At 39.0% G+C, this 17,411-nt stretch overlaps 1 protein-coding gene across 7 annotated transcripts in view; it reads right to left on the bottom strand.

Annotated features, from left to right (window-relative positions):
* Positions 1-10,999: 10,999 nt before the first annotated feature.
* glra3 (glycine receptor, alpha 3) overlaps positions 11,000-17,411 on the bottom strand; it is a 46,858-nt gene continuing 40,446 nt past the window's right edge. For 4 of the 7 annotated variants that reach the window (XM_088418695.1, XM_088418699.1, XM_088418698.1 and 1 more), the window contains exons 8-10: positions 17,188-17,334; positions 15,407-15,535; positions 11,000-12,751 (exon numbers count right to left, since the gene is read on the bottom strand). In XM_088418695.1, coding sequence (XP_088274821.1) covers positions 12,428-12,751; positions 15,407-15,535; positions 17,188-17,334 — 600 coding nt within the window. In that variant the 3' untranslated portion in view covers positions 11,000-12,427. The remainder of the gene's footprint in view (positions 12,752-15,406; positions 15,536-17,187; positions 17,335-17,411) is intronic. The other 3 variants (XM_088418696.1, XM_088418701.1, XM_088418702.1) reach the window with 3 other exon arrangements.

The following is a 17,411-nucleotide window of genomic DNA, read 5'->3' as shown; positions in this document are numbered from 1 at the left end:
TTCCCTTCAAGTACCCCCATGGTTACTAGTACCCCATTTGAAAACCACTGAGTTTCAGGACACAGAAAGGTCATCTTTTTGACCTATTTATTAATTGTGGTCTTTTGGCATATACACACAATCATAAACTTGGTGAAACATGGATGCTGTTCAACTTTGGGTACTTATGATAAAATGAATTTGAACTGTGACGCGAGGAAAAGGAAACGCAAAAGCTTTGAGCGCATTCAGCGTGACACTGGTGAGGCGTTTGCTCACCAATCACAACGTGGGAAATCTGAAAAACACTTAACAACACGGAACAAATATATCTATCTATCTATCTATCTATCTATCTATCTATCTATCTATCTATCTATCTATCTATCTATATATATATATATATATATATATATATATATATATATATATATATATATATATATATATATATAATTTTTTTTTTTTGGGGGGGGGGGTTGGTATTTCATTCACTAATCTCCTGTATGCTTCATCTTGCTGAAAATATTTCCACTAGGTGATTCAGATTGTTAATCTGCAAGAGGGGGGGGGGGGGGGGGGGGGGGGGGTCCTTGTCTTTCTTATGACTGCTGTGATCACAGAAGTATGTGTGAGAGACAGAGATGCCTTATTTTTGGATTTTGTTTTGTTATGTAGAATGAATGATGATAATGAATGACCAGACATGTGGAGTACAAAAAAAATTGAAGAATATAAAAAAATGTCTACGAAATTCTGCTTGTGTGACCAGTAATACACTAAGATACTGCTCCGAATTAATTCATTACGATTATTTAACAGTTAGTGGAAAAGACAGATTTCTGGTTAGAGTTATCTTATATGTCATTGGTTCTAAAATGGTCCTATTTTTCTTAAAAAAAAGGGTGACGTTTGGAGTATACCCACTTCTCAAGGGACCACAACACCATTGATTACATTATCAATGTATTTGAAATATAAGGCTTAGGGTTAGTTCTAATAGTGCAGGAGCAGCACACCTTTTCCGTGTGCGCTGTGGGGCCGAGACTGTTGCTAGGGCCACTGCTTAACGTTGAAGCTTTGGTGGTTTTATGAGGGCAAGGACATTGGTTTTGCAGATGGCCCCAGCCTTGGTAAATATGGCAGTGAATCCTGCCCTTTTTAAAGTTATTGTATCGGTCTGGCATTAAGATGTGTGTGGAACAAGCATAGGTGGTGAAGGGCTGGTTGAAGATGGGACCGACATCTTGGGTTCCCGAATGCGCGCGCAGCCCTTTTCATAGTCTTGTGTTGTCACACTTTGGTGAGGGTTGCTGGCCCTCTTGCTAGCAATCCCATCGTCACCCACACCAATTGTAAACACTTCAACAGCTATGGACTCTTGTTTACTTTCTGTTTTGTTGCCATAAGCCACGGCTATTTGTCCATAAATGTTATCACTGAACAGGTGTAAGGTTTTGCCAGACTTAGGTACTCGTCGGCTTAGCTTTTCAGTGACTGCGGCTGCATAGTTAGAGGATCATGGGTGGTTTTAAGATCATCCGCTAGATAGTGGTAATCTCACTTTCGGTCGCGAGGAATACGGTGGACAAAGGCTCTTGCTGCTCCTATTAGACAGCATTTCAACTGTGTTGCCTTACTCTGTTTTACTAAGTTTGGTATTATCACATACAGTTAAACTACTCTACAACGAAACCTGCATGTGCATAAAAAATCCCCCAGTGTGAAAATAAATCCGAAATGTTCTTTTCTTCATTTGCGTTGCACTAAAATTCACTACGGCAAAAACAGGCAGGAAAAGTCTAGGTTGGTTAATACTTGACTTTATACTCAGATTGGCTTCCCCCGCAGTTAGGCGATATTCTCCCATACTATAGGTGGCAGTAAATTGACTCTACAGCATACAAATACATAATACATAATACATACAATAATACATACAAACACTACTGTATAAGAGAGGTAGAGAATCCTTGTAGCTTTAAACAATCTAAATTCTTCCAAGCATTTTTAAACAGACTCCTCATCTCTCCCCAACGAGGTGCTCGCCAGGGGTTGTTGACGGTAATTATATCCCGGTATTCCTTTGCAGACGAATCATAAAGATGTTTGTACTGGCGAATTTCCACAAGCAATCGTTCTTCCGCCATGTTGTCAGCTCGTAAAGAATTTCCGGAAGGTACGCGTTGCGGGAAATCTGGTTCTCGTGGACTCCACGCGGAGCGGCGTGGTTGCCGAAATAACGTCATTTTGACATGTGCGGCCGTGCGGAGATTAAACCAAGCCAACACTTGAAGACAGGATAAAAGTAATAAAGATGAAAGCTGGATGAAGCAAAGTCAAAGACATTATGCAAGATATTGATGCAAGGGTGAAAATCAATGCTTCTCCTTATTGCATTTTTTTCGTTCTTTTTTTATGTTTTGTTTTTAACTTCAGTTTGATCATAGCTTGCACAACACGTTTCTCATGTTTACATCTGAGACATGGATCTGCTATAGTGAAAAGTCCCCTGTTGTGGCAGACACCCATTTTGTTGACGAATGACGAGAATGCTAAAAAAATTGCGATTTAAAAACGTTGGAAATGCAATTTTCGTCTGTCATCACCCTACGTCCTCTTTTTTCTTGATTAAATATAATTTAACTGACTTGCATGACTTTCTGATATGTTGCGGCATTTTTATCGTGCAATCTGCAATCAGCCTGCTGTTAATGTAACAAAAGTCACTTTACAGAAAGCAGTGGAGAAACTTGTTCAGCGGAGTGAATAAACTGGGTTGGTTCATTTCACATTTGCTTTTTAAATATTTTATAAGGCGCAACTGTGGAGAGGATGCACCCTCAATTTTGCAGTCAAATTCTGGTATTTTCTGTGTAACCGTGTATAAGATGCACCAACACTCTGGCAACAATGTATAAAGTATAGCAGATCAGAATAAAACTCACCTTCATAAATTCTTCATATTTCCCTGTGTTTATATCCTTAAATGATATATTTGTTGCAGGTTAAATTACCGTATTTTCCGCACTATAAGGCACACCTAAAAGCCTTCATTTTTTTAAAAAGCTTATGGTGCGCCTTATAATCAGGTGCGCCTTATATATGGATATATATTGAGATTGGGATTCATAGATGGGGAACGAACTGATAAAGTAAGTTTTACCTGTTTCTTTTGTGTGTTTACAGTTGGGCAAGGTTGCTCATATTGACATTGAGTTATTATGCTATTGAGAGTTTAGTTATTATTTGAGTTATTATTGTTATTACTTTGAGTATTACTATATAGTGATTGAAAAAGAATATGTCATTAATTGAGGGTGCGCCTTATAATCTGGTGCGCCTTATATATGGAAAAAGTTTTAATACGTCATTAATTGAGGGTGCGCCTTATAATAGTGCGGAAAATATGGTAAATGTGTTTCAGATTTCTCACCTTGTGAGTGGTCAGTGAACGCACCACCAGTGTAATATGCTCCAAGAAGTTGTTTTATCTTTTCCTCGCCACCCAGTTCATTTTGCCATAAATACCCGAAGTTGCGGACCATCCATGTTCCATTAAGTTTATGATTGTGTGTATATGTCAAAAGACCACAATTAATAAACGAGTGAAAGAAATACCTTTCTTTGTTCTCTAACTGGAGCGTTGGTTTCCAGTTAAGTCAATGAAGCACTGGCCGCTAACAGGCACCTGATGTCCACCCTCTAGCTCGTACCATTACGGCAATTATTGTAAGTACGAATAGAGCCGATAAAAAAAGAAACATCTGAGTGCCAAAAATCGGATTGTGTGGCTGACAGATCAATCTTGCTCAAATGGTGTCAATTAATAAAAATAAAATCTTTGACTTACCATTTATAGAACGCAGCCATACTTTTGGCTTCCATTATTGAAAAAAAAAGGGCATCTTATATTTGGGGAGTTATGGTAGTTTCTTTCATTCATTTTACCAACCACTTGCCCACTCTGCTCATGGGTGTGTAGGGGAAAAGAAGATATTTAGATTAGTGGGGCCACATATAACATTTTATTGTAAAGGCAGTTTTTGATGTGCCTTCTCTTTTAAAGGGCCAATAACATATTTTATTTTTTCCACTGTGTAATATGTGCATATAGACTACATTGGGCACATTGGTAATTACGAGCCCTTCTCTGATATTCTATTCTTTATTTACTCAACTCAAATCTGGAAATCTGTCTGTGGTTTGTTTCGGAAAGCGCAGTGGAAGAATGGTTAGCACGTCTGCTTCACAATTCCTGTGTGGAGTTTGCATGTTCTCCCCGTGCCCGTGGGGGTCTTCTTCTCTGATGTATTGGACACTCCAAATTGCCCTTAGGTGTGATTGTGAATTGTTATTTGTCTTTGCGTGCTCTACGATTGGCTGGCAACCAGTCCAGGATGTCCCTCACTTACTGCCCGAAGGTGGCTGGGACAGGCACCAGCAAGCCAGCGACACTCGTGAGGATAAGCGGTTCTAGAAAATGGGTGGATGTACAGTGGACCCCCGGTTTACGAAATCCCTGCCTTACGTTTTTTTCACCTCACGATGTGGTGTGCGACACTGGAAAATAAAAGTGGAAGTTGGACCCAAACAGAGGCAGGACTCAAAGTAGCAAAGAAATATTAATTTTAATGACAAAAGGAGTACGTAACACGCTAGTGGAACAGAGACGTAAATAGAATAAACCAAACGCACTATGGGTGTAAACCAGAAACCAACGGCGACATTGACGAAACTGTACAATGTGACTACTAAGCCAAAAAGGGCAGGAGGGGCAGAACCGACAGAGCGATGACATCTAACGATAAAAGTCGCAAAAGAAAGCGCTCGAAATAAACTTGAGGTTGACAAAGTGACAACAAAAGACGGCTCGGGAAAGTACTCACAAAAGTAGCAACAGATGAATCGACACGAAACGGACAAAGAAACAACTAGGCGGTGGCTCGGGAATAACTCGGAATAACTGGATTGCGTGGAAACACGCGGGATCCCCAGAATAATCCGACGTCGTCGCTCTGTTTCAGCTGCATTAAATAGTCAGTGATTGCCTATTGCCGTCCGGTGTGTTGCCGGTGATTCCGCCCCTCTGACAGGCTCTGTTGACATATGGATTCCCGCAAGGGAGAGGCAGAACAAATCAAAACACACGACATGGACTGCGTCATTTTTTTGTCCCCTCTTTACGCCATTTTTTTCGCCTTACGACACCTCAAATATGGCGTGTCTACTAGGGGCAACTCATACGTGCTCATACGTCACTGCTTACGTCACTACAATGCGGATCTGCTATTGGTCAATGTTACGACTCCCTAAGATACTGGTTTACAATCCGTCGGCGTCACAGGGGTCACAAAGATGCTGGTCTGCTATTGGTCGGCGGATGGGGTCACAAAGACTAAAGACTAAAGACCTGATCTCGTTTGAGTGCTTTCAATGTGATATTTATTGTGCATTTTAAGTGCTTAATTCAAACTTTAATTGGCTAGCCATTGGTCCCAAGATTCCTAGTGATGTTAAAGAGAGAAGTAAGAAGATGATTTATATGGAAACGAAGCTGGAGATAATCAAGAAATACGAAGAAGTCTAAGATAGCCTAGCCTAAGCTAGGCTACCCTCACTAGTGAATATGGCCATAACAAGCTCCTCACTTCCCTTAAAGGTAAATAAATCCTTTATATATTTTTTATTTATTATGTTATTTAATTGTATGCATGTATATTATATATAAGCAGCTCATATTATACTATTTCAATACAAATTTTTTATATGTATGTACAGTTTAGATATTTTTCACCTGGGGTTTTACATGCATTAGCTAATTAACATAGGTTTGGATTCCCCGCTTTACAGCTAATTCGCCTTAATCTCGTAAACTGGGGGCCCACTGTACTTTTCCTTCAAGGTTGTTCAGCCTCGGCCAAGAAGACCTTTTTTTGCTCCAGCTTCTAATGCAGCTGCGGCGGGGTTTTGCTGCCCTCTAGTGTCTTTTTGGAGGCCATCAATGGCACCCATGGTCTGGGACTTCCAATCAGTTATTACACGGTGTATTATTGAGTTATATTTAATGTTACAGTATGCAAAGTACATGTATGTGGTATACTGTTCCATACTTGAGACCTGTTTCTATAAAAATCGATTCAAACAAAAGAAAATTAAAAAAGAAGATGGCACCACTGAGCTCGATGGAGTCATACTTCTCTTTTGACCAACGTAGGCCTTGAAAAAGATGCTGGGGGCAGCAACAAACCACTGCAGCATCAGAAGAAGGAGCATATGTTCAACAAAAACGTACAAAACAGGACATCCGATGGGTGGCACATTAGCTGACTGGTTAGCAAGTCCACCATACAGTGCACAAGTGATGTGTTCGAATCTGGCTCCGGCCTTCCTGTTGGAATTTGCATGTTCTTCTCGCACTGTGTGTCTTTTCTCCAGACACTCAGGTTTCATCCCACACTCCAAAAACATGCACGGTAGGTATAATCAACACTCTAAATTGTCCTTAGGTGTGTTTGTGAGAGAGTAAGTTTGTTTGTGCCCTATGAATGGCTGGTAGCCAGTTAAGAGTGTACCTTGCCTAAGACAAATTTGAATGGTTCCAGCATGCTTGCGATCTCCATGAGGACAAAGCTGTTCAGATATAGGATGGATAGACATCAGAGGCTTGTTTTTTAAAAAAAAAATATTATTATTTTGAATGTTCAACAAGTGGCAGAACAGAATGAAAGTTTATATACTATAGTCCCTCTCTTTCTACACACCCTAACTATGGAGATGATGCTGTACATGGGATAAAATATATTACAGCCTTTATGACAAAAAGCTATAAAAAAAAAATACACGGACAGAGCACTAAATGTATGGGATTGACCCGGGATGATTTTTGGTGTGAACGGAAAAGGGAACTCACGCTACGCGGGCACAGCGGAAGAGGTCCTGCCGTATGAAAGGGGCTAATGTCCCCGCCTCCCCTGGGCTGGCTATTTTACAGCCAGCCGCATGGGTAAAATCATGGCACATATATTTTTTAACAACAGTTAGTGTCAAGTAAGTGTACATTTTTGCTATGGTCCCAGTTCCTCATGAATAGCGAGGGTCAACTAAGAAAATCTTTTTTAAAAAATCAACAACAAACAACTAAGATGAATACATGAAAAAAACTTTCTTTCTGGTCCCTTATATATCCCAAAAAATTATTGTTTGTTAAATGGCACCAAATGAATGGATTTTTTTTTATCATGACCTTTATTCTGTTTGCTCATAAAATACATATATTTTTTTAAAACACAAAAGTAATGTAACACAAATATCCAAAGGATGGAAAATCAGTGGTTGTCCAACTTCTTTTGAGAGTGCAGTGAAGTGAGATAAATTGAACATAAGCAAATGGTGCTGTAGTGTCTCATTTTGGACACTGGGTGGCACCCACGTAATGAATATTTACAACAGTAGAATCTAAAAGCTCACGAAGAAGAAGTCATGCGGCAGAGTCAAATACAGAAGCCCTGTGTGCTAACTGCTGAGCTGCAAATAAAGTAAAAAGTAAAGTAAAAAGATTAAAAAAAAAGGTTAACAGTTAACCTTTTTTAAATCTTTTTTTTCTTTGGATAAAAGAAACGATCACACAGAAACATGACTCGATGAAACCATTAAAAAAGCAACGGCAATACAGTAATTTGGACAACGGACTAATGGTTATTTATTATTAAATAAAAGGGCCACTGTGTAAGATTTAGACCGTTTTTCAGTAAAAAGGAATAAATAAAATGATTATAAATCCCAAAAATTGTGAATACATTTGTTCGTAATGACCGACAGAATGTTTCGAATAGAATCGTAGGTCAGTTATCGTTCAATTATATTACAAGGGGGTGGCACTTCTCCTGAGGCTGCCATGTTTGTTATAGCTATGGACAATAGTAAATGCAGCACCTCCAGCTGTCCGTAGTGAAAAATTGTCAAATATTACACAGTGTCCTTATAATGTTTGAATGGAAACATCTTGCGGGCCGGATTAAACCCTCAGATCCAGATGCCAGATGTGGGCCGTGTGTCTGACACCCCTAGATTAAGCACTTTGAGTAAACGCAAAAGTGACACAGAAGAAGACACTATTGAAATACAGGTAGTATATTACTTGAGTTTGAATTGCCATTTAGCATGGCCCTCGTCCTGGAAAACACAAAAAGAAAAGCATATGTTGTGAAAATTAACAAGTGAGGGTGCATGAAAGAGAGCCTGATAAATGAATGGCTAATGGCGTGCTACGGCAGGCAATCAAGTGGATTTTCTCACGAAAAAAACAAAAGACAAAACATTGTTCGTTATGGACAGCATGCGGGCCAATGTAACGGATTCAGTGAAAGCAGCCATAAAAAAACCCCAAAACAATACATTTGCAGCCGCTGGACATAAGTGTGAATTGTGCTTTTAAAGTTGGACTCCGTCTTCAGTGGGAGGCTTGGTAAAAATAGGTAAAAATACAGGTACAAATAATTCACGAAGACTGTCTGCGTGACAAGAGCAACTGCTGCTGCACAATTAGTAATGTACCTCAAGACGAAAATGACACCCTGAGCCGCAACGACCGAAGAACCTACGCTGATGACGTTTTCCTGGAGTTGTTGAATTCAGACAGTGAAGACAAGAACTTCAGTGGATTTAGTGAAGAGGAAGACGATAGCGCTGAATAAGTCCTGGTTGGCTTTCAATCATTCGCATTAAGATTGAGTGCATGTTAAAGTTGTGTGGGTCCTGTATTTGGTCTGCTATTATGAAAATATTTTGGTGCTCCGCTTCTATAAACCCCTGTCAGCACACAGTTGAAAAAGTGTTTTGAATAAAAACAGAACAAAAAAAACATGTTTATCTGATGTTAAAAACATGCGGCTGATGCGGCTAATGCATGACAAAAGATTATTTTGTGCTCATTTTTGGCAGGAGCGGCTTATATACAGGTGCGGTTTATAGCCTGCAAAGTACGGTATGAATGAGAGTTGAAATCCACCATTTGAGTGTCATGTAAAACATGATAATGCCATCCAGTAGACATGATTGCTAATTGCTCTTTCATCCCATCTGCATTCTCTTTAGATGTGGGTTGTACAGCGAACCAGCTACTTCGCGGTTGGACCATCGCGGATTCACTACATCGCACATTTTTTTTATAACGCCAATTCACGACCACGGATTTTTTTCATTACTGTACTGTATTGAGGAGAGACATGCTGACGGTTTCTTGCGTGCCAGACAGATGAAGTAACAATAAATGCACTTGCCACAGGCCCTCCTCGGACGTGGAATTACTGCAGTATACATATTTATTAAAATCTTAAATGATTAAACTTTATACACTGTACAGTAAGTGAACAGTTCCCCCTTTAAAGTCTTGCGCAGCTGTGGTCTTATTAGCAGTGGCCCGGGTGTTAAATTAATATCATTTCTGTACATGATCAAACATGATAACAATGGAGCGTTTACACTTGAAATACCATTTAATTATGAAAGAAATCTAGGTAAGAGATTTCCAACGGTCAAACGTCTGCTCCATTGTGCCTATGCCTGGACAATGTGTGTGCCTTTGCTGTGGGAGCGCTTCATGACTGACACGGCACATCCCTGTGGAGTTTTAAATTACTCCCGCCCCAACTCCCACTTTTACACGCACAGGGACATGCCGTGTCAGTCATGAAACACACCCACAGCAAAGGCACACACGTTGTCCAGGCAGAAGCAGAGTGAGGAGCAGATGTTCAACAGACCGTTAGAAATCTCTTACCTAGATTTCTTTTGTAATAAAAGATTAGTCTTTAATTCAAGATCAATATGACCGCATCTGTGCGAGACTTCAAAGGAAAGGGGGAACTGTTCACTCACTGTGCAGTGTATAAGGTTTAATCAAGCAATATTTAAGTAAATATGAGTACTGCAGTAATATTTATCTTAAATAATGTATATAGCGTGAAGAGTTTTCACGTATAATATATATATATATATATATATATATATATATATATATATATATATATATATATATATATATATATGTATATGTATGTATGTACATAAATATGGGGTGTGCTACATGATGGGTTTTATTTATTGCGGAGGGATTCCGGTCCCCATTAACCAGGGTTAACTAGAGTTAAAGCCTTTAGCTGGCTTTGTTTGCATGTTACACTTATCTTACTGTGTTGTGTTTCAATTGCTGTTTAACTGTAGAACAACAGCTTTAACCCCTCAGATGAAAAGTGACAAACCATGATAACAATGAGCGTTTACACTTGAAATCCCAACTTATTAGAAAAGAAATCTAGATAAGAGATTTACAATGCTCCAGTGATGCACTGCCCTTTCCTCCTCTCCCTTCGTGTCTATCTATAAGTGTATGGGTTTCATGAGGGAGTCCTGCACTCCTGCAAAACAGGCGATTGGCTCCCGGTGCGACCATCGACCAATGAGAGCAGTTGTAACTACTCCTGCCCTCATTGGTCAAGTGTATTGTAGGAGTAGCCCCGTCTGCATATTTAGAATTTGAACCGGGTTCGACGAAACGTAAATTTGTTCTGTTGAGAGTGTTATTAAGGAGGAATGGGGATTCTTTTCGTAGGAACTTTGGTAAAAAAAACAAAACATTGACTTTTTGGATATCTAAATCTTTGGCATTTTAATTGAATGATGTGAAAGTTTGTCATATCAAAAAGGGACACTTTGAATCTGTTTTGTTTAAATTGTCATTGGGAATTACTAAGAGTTCTGGTCGTGGTAAACATTTAGAATTTTTCATCAATGGGTATTTTTGGTAGGTTGAAAATCTCTCCCAAGGTGAGTTGAACGAGCTGGGTGAATGAGCTGAATTTATCTTTGGAATGAAAGATGCGCAACATTTGATGAAACTTGATATGTGGAATCGAGGCATGAGATGCATGTCACGAAAGTAAGGAATAAGAAAAGAAAACTTAAAATAAATATGCATGACGTCTTTCAGCATTCACACAACCAAAAAGAAGAGTTCAAATAAGTCAGACATCAAGGCTATATTTACACAAATTGTACAATTCTGATATATACTTTCTAATGTGGCTTTATGTGGATATTTACAGTGGCCCTGAAGTGCAAATCACACAAACAAAAAAAACTAAGCCAACAAAAAAAGGTAATCGCAAGCAACACATTAGAAGAGAGAAGCACACAAGAAAAAAGACGTAAACAAGAAAAAAGATGCAATCAAAAAAAGGACGCAAACATAAAAATGAAGTAAACAAGAAAAAGAACACACACAAGAAAAAAGACGCAAACAAGAAAAAAGTATGTAAGTCAAGGAAGTATTGTTGATGGGCCCATGCAATCCCCTCAAGTGGCTCATTTGGTTTTGCTACAGTATTGCCTTTGGAACCCAGCGTCCCTGGTTTGAGTTTTTCCCTTCGTTTTCCAACTTAAACAGCGACAGTCATCAACAGCCCATCATAAACAGTGACAGAAAAAAAAAATAATGACACTGGTTTAAAACACCATAATGTTTTTCAACATAAGACTTGCACATAAGTACAATTTGAAATCTCAAATTCCAGTTAAACAATTTTGGAAATCAAAATGTTTTTGTACACTTCACTATGAAAAACAAAACACTTGTAAACACATACTTACATACATTTTTCTTTCTTTTTTCTTGCGTGTGACCTTTTTCTTGTTTGCTTCTTTTTTTCTTTTTTGCTTTCTTTTTCTTGTTTTCATCTTTTGTCTTGTTGGCTTCTTTTTTCTTGCGTGCCTCTCTCTTGTAAGGCGTATTTTTTTTCGATTGTTTTTTTTTTGGGGGGGGGGGGGGATTTGCAGGGGCATTGTAAAAACCAAATAACCAAGCAACCAACCAAACAAAACCATTATAGGACATACTAGAACCCAATCAGCCATGACTCATATCAGTTATGAATTGAAGAAGACAACACAGTTAAATTAAACAGGTCACACTTAAAAAGCTATGGAATGTTAAACTTCTTTCTTAAACTTGTTGTTGTTTTAGGTGTTCAGTTAACACAAGGACATTGAGAATGGATATGGTTTTGGGAATGTATTGGAGATGGAATAATAACGACCCCAAAAATGAAATAGGCACTAAATATCAACTGGCGATAACATGTGGCAGTGAAAATTCCGCAACGTAGATCTCAAACCACACGACCTTTGCGGAATGAGTTAGAAAACCCCATGTGCCCGAGTCAAATGTCTTCAACGCAACCAAACTACGACAATTTCTCATCTGTGTACAGTATGCTTGTTTCTTCCCGTCCATTTTGTGGCAACTCTGTGCAGTGCGAGCTCACAGTTTGCAGGTCAATAAAGGTAATGTGACCAGGAGGCAAAGGAAGAAAGCATGTCCTCACACAGTAGTAAAAGTGTATTTGCATTTATGCGTGCATATAGCATATAGGTCTTTTGTTCTCTATGGCTAATGGAAATCTTCATGGCGAAGTATTTTATAAAGAACCCAGTAGAATATATTGAAAAAGAGGAAGGCTAGGGGGAAACCGGCCCTCGACACCGTGTCAATCTTTTTGGCTCGGTCAATAAATAACTTTCTCATTTCCTCTGTGCTTTTCCCTCCTCCCGAAGCCACTCCCGGGGGATTCTGGCCAGTGTTTACCGGGGCTCCTTGAGTGTTCAATGCGGTGGCGGTATTGTTAGTGGTGGCCTTTGGGTCCTTGCTGTTGCTGGGAGTGGACGTTAAAGCAGCTGTAGAGGTCAGTCTGGTCTCATGTATTTCCCCTTCCTGCTGGATAGAAGGGAGCGGCAGAGATCTTATTACAGCCATTGTGTGTTGCATGCACTTTGAAATGAATAAGCGAGATATTGGACGAGATCAATTTACAGTTAAAAGCGTATGAGCTTGCTTTACGGGTAAAGTAATAAACAATCTATTCTACAGTTAATTCATATTTTTCACCTCGTGTTTACATCCACATTTTAAATGAGTGACAATTAAATAATATGTAACTGAAATGATCGGTTGAACGTTAGTTAAGGTTTTGTGAAAAAAGTTTTGCCTCCAAAGTAATTAATTACGTTTTCCCGTCACAGAATGTGCTCCTACTAAGCCAAACACTCGGGGGTCCGCGGCCTGACTGCAGGGGTCCATGAAATAATTTGGGTTATTAAAAAAAAAAAAAAAAAAAAAAATATATATATATATATATATATATATATACGCATGTGTGTTTGTGTTCACTTTATTTTACATTAAATTGTGAAAGTATTTGTGACTTCAATAAGGCAATTAATTTAACCAGTTTAATATATTTTTTTAAAATGTAATAATTTTGAAATGATTAATCCACGTCATCATCAAAAAGCATGATTATTTAGTCACTAAATATTCGACAGCAACCTGTTTGGAGAAAATTGACCCAGTTTGTGATGCAGAAACGTGCAATTTGCAATTTTTTATTTTGTAAACTTCAGTATGGCTGAAAATGAACATATAGACTTGTTGGTGAATAAAAAGGCCTCTTATGTTTGGCTTAAATAATTTTTTTGTTTGTTTTGTTTCTGCAATCGTTTGCAATGGTCCCCAACTCCAAAATGTTTAAGAACCCCTGGCGTAGAGCACAACGATTTAAATATCGTTACACCCAGCTTTTCTTGAAAAACATTTTAGCAGTAAAGATAGTCCGTGTATACATAAAAAGAATCAGAATTGTGTTTATAATTGCAGTGCTTTGAATAATTTAAATATGGCAAAGTAAACCTGTTTGCTTTCCTGAATTGTACAATATGTCTATGAAGCAGCATTCTGTCATCGGTATTGCTCTCGATTGCTTGATTTACTCGATGTTTGAACGAGCAAAAACACTCGGATGGCACACACTTGAATGATTACACAAGTAGATTTGACAGTTGATACGCTAACCAGGCGCACCGAAGAATAGGAATGGGCATAATTGCTGCACGGTTCAGCTTGCAGGCTCTGGCAAGAACATGAGCAAACATTGATTTAGCACGCACAATTTGATTTATCAATCTTGGGTCGAACCGTGACTTTGCATCTTTAACACCACGTCTGATAAGACAGGTACTAATTGGCCCAGCAAGTGAAACTAGGGCATTACCTTTACCAGTATATTCATTTGTGCTTTGTTTGGCTTGATCTTTGTTTTTTGGCGCCGCCTCTGTCCTCTGTTGATATTACATTTTGTAGTGAGTAAGGATGGTGTGGCTTCAACTGAGAGCAGTCACTGACGGTGACGCACACGTTGTTCAGTCGGTCGAGCGTCTGTAAGTTGTACTTTCTTTGTAAGAACGTTGTCATTTATGAGAACAAGCCCAACATCAGTTTGTTTATCCAAAAAGCTATAACCGTGGATAAATTCCTCGCTGATGTTAGTTCTTATCTTCATCAGGTTATATAATGCTTCCTTGTATGCGTTTAGCTCGTTAGCATTTTCGTTTGAGCCAGGGTTTTCCTTTTTGTATGTTAACATATGCAAAAGTTTTGCATTGTTAAGAACTCATTTGGATCAAATGTATGTATTGTATTGAAACTAATAGCATTTTTAATTCAGTTACATCACTGACTTAATCAATGTAAATTTGTGTACATTTTTGTGTATTTTGAGACGGCAGCCATAAAGTATTCAAGACTCATGCAAGCTGAGGGCTCCAATTATTATGTCGTTAACGGTGAGCTCATATTTAATGTGTACTTTGAATTCGCCATTTGCAAGCCTTTCAATAACTTTGTTGAACGGGTTAGCCTGACTCCCATAATGCAAAGTTCTGGCTGTGCATTGTGGGACTTGAAGTTGCCAAAAGGCTTCAATCCAAGAACTAAAAGTTGCAAGAAAGCTTTTATTTTGTTGCAGGGAAGCATTTTATTTCATGCAACGCATACATTATGTCTGCGTATTCTCGTCTGCAAAATCTGCAGCATCGTCTAGCTGTAAACATTTTTTATTTTTTTTTACTCATGAAATGAACATTCTTTGAAATGTAACAGCCTTGGGATACATATACGTTAAGGCCAGGTTAGTGAAATATCCCCGGGGGTTAAAGTGCAAAACTATTTCACATCTTTTACACCCGTTGCCGACTGTGTTGGGGTAAGTAACCCTAATTCATTACAGTTAGTGACCATGTAATGTTGCAAACGGTATTAGGAAGCTCAGTAAATTAGGCCCCAAGTGTTTGGATCTCACTATATGTTGAATAATTGCTTCCAAGACAGGCAGTTATTCATAGAAATTGAATGTACAATATTTAACAGACATTTTTCTGTTCATGACAGCCTCCGTATGGGTATGTCCACATCAACTCTTAAACTGTTTGATTTACTGGCAGAATACCAACAAGGCACACAATACATTGGCTGCATTATGCCGCGTGCACATGCAGGTACATGCTGACACACTCCATGTATTGTGCCATTCATTACCCTGTAGTTGGTGCTGTAGATGTTGGTCATAGATCCATAGAGAGGGACTGATGCCTTGAGGCCGTTGTCAATGTTTACACGACGGAGGGATTCAGAAAGCTCATCTGCATCAACTGCACCTTCACAGTTCTACCAGCCGTCAGCATGCAAACCAGTAATCGTTGGAGATAAACCAAAAGGGGGAGGGGAAAAAAAAAACATCTAATACCAATACAAATTAGGGGGAACTCACGTCAATCATGTTGTATTTTTTAAATAATTGTTATTTATTAAATAATTATATTTTAGTGATGTGGGTCTAATTCCAAACAACCTGCAATTTTTCTAAAAACGTAGGAAAATTGCCAATACATATTTAACCACAACTATAATGCGATACATTTTTTCTTTTAAATTTGATTTTTTTTATCCTCATTCCTTCCAGTCCCCCTTAATTTTTTTTTTATACATGCTTGATATTTTCCATTCTCATGCATCCGTCCAACCAATGTTTTGATTGCTTTTAACTCCTCTTAAAGGTGGCATTATTGCTGGTGCCTATCCCAGTCGGGCAGTAGGTGGGCTACATCCTGAAATGGTTGCCAGCCAATCGCAGGGCAAACTGAGACGAATGACCATTCAAACAAGCACACCTATGCGCAATTTGGTGTGTTGGATATACCTAAAATGCATTTGCTTGGGATTGTGGGAACAAACCAGAGTACCGAAAGAAAGCCCACTAGGGCACCAGGAGAACATGCTAACTCCACACTGGAAGGCCGGCGCTGGAATCAAACCTTCACATGTGAGGTGGGCACGGTAACCAGGTTTCCTTCTTTCCTTCGCACACATTTCACGTACATGATTTTTAATTGACAACATTTCCTTATTTTAGTTTTAAGCTATCCATCCATATCCAACTACTATATATATATATATATATATATATATATATATATATATATATATATATATATATATGTGTGTGTGTGTGTGTGTGTGTGTGTGTGTATACATGTGATGTGTTTTGATGAAATGGTTGTGTATGTTGGGGACATTATATTTTGAGGCTCTGTGGCGCAGAGAATAGCACGTCTGCCTCACCGTTCAAAGGTCCCGGTTAAAAACCACCTGGCTCCGGCCTTTCTGTGTGGAGTTTGCATGTTCTGCCCGAGCCCGCGTGGGTTCTCTCCGGGCACACCAGCTTCCTCTCAGACTCCAAAAACATGCATGGCAGGTGAATTGGACATACTAAATTGTCCTTAGGTGTGATTAGGTGCGTGGACGGTTATTTGTCTCTGTGTGCCCTGCGATTGGCTGGCAACCAGTTCAGGGTGTCCCCCGGCTACTGCCCGAAGCCACCTGAGCTAGGCGCCAGCAAGCTTGCGACCCCTGTGGGGATAAGCGGCTCTAGAAAATGGATGGACATATATATTATATATGTATGTATTTTGCAATAATTGCGTAGTCTAATTATATACCAATAAATACATATAAATATTAGATAAACAGACGCTAAATTTTATCTGCAGTAAATGTGAAATTTTGACTCAATGCTGATCCTCCCAGTACATTAAGAGTCATATCATGCACCAACTCATCTTTATTAGATGGCCTGTCAAAAAAGGAACACAACTACTGTGATGCAGTCATGCAGAGACATGCATTAACACACCAATGAGATTGGCAAACATCATCATGCTTAGTCAAATATCCAGAAGCCTCCCTTCTCATTTGATTTTGGTGCAAGCAAATGTCATACTAGCTTGCTACCACTAGCCTTAAATGATGTCTTTTTGTACCTTGCTCTTCTTGGGGTGCCGCCTAATTCGTAGCAGTTCTTTATGTTGCCTTGAAACAAAATTAACCGCTGCATACTCCAACAGGGCAGAGAAGACAAATAGAAGACACACCGCCATCCAGATGTCTATGGCCTTGACATAGGACACCTGTGAGATAAACACACCTAATAGTAAAAGTCCACATTTTGTGTATGCTCGAGGAATTTCTTGCAATTAAATACATT

Source organism: Hippichthys cyanospilos, chromosome 7 (assembly GCF_059441005.1).
Source record: "Hippichthys cyanospilos isolate Australia breed blue-spotted pipefish chromosome 7, RoL_Hcya_1.0, whole genome shotgun sequence".
Taxonomy (NCBI): Eukaryota; Metazoa; Chordata; class Actinopteri; order Syngnathiformes; family Syngnathidae; genus Hippichthys; species Hippichthys cyanospilos.
Note: the sequence above shows the minus strand (reverse complement) of the source record. Positions and strands in the feature narration are given on the sequence as shown.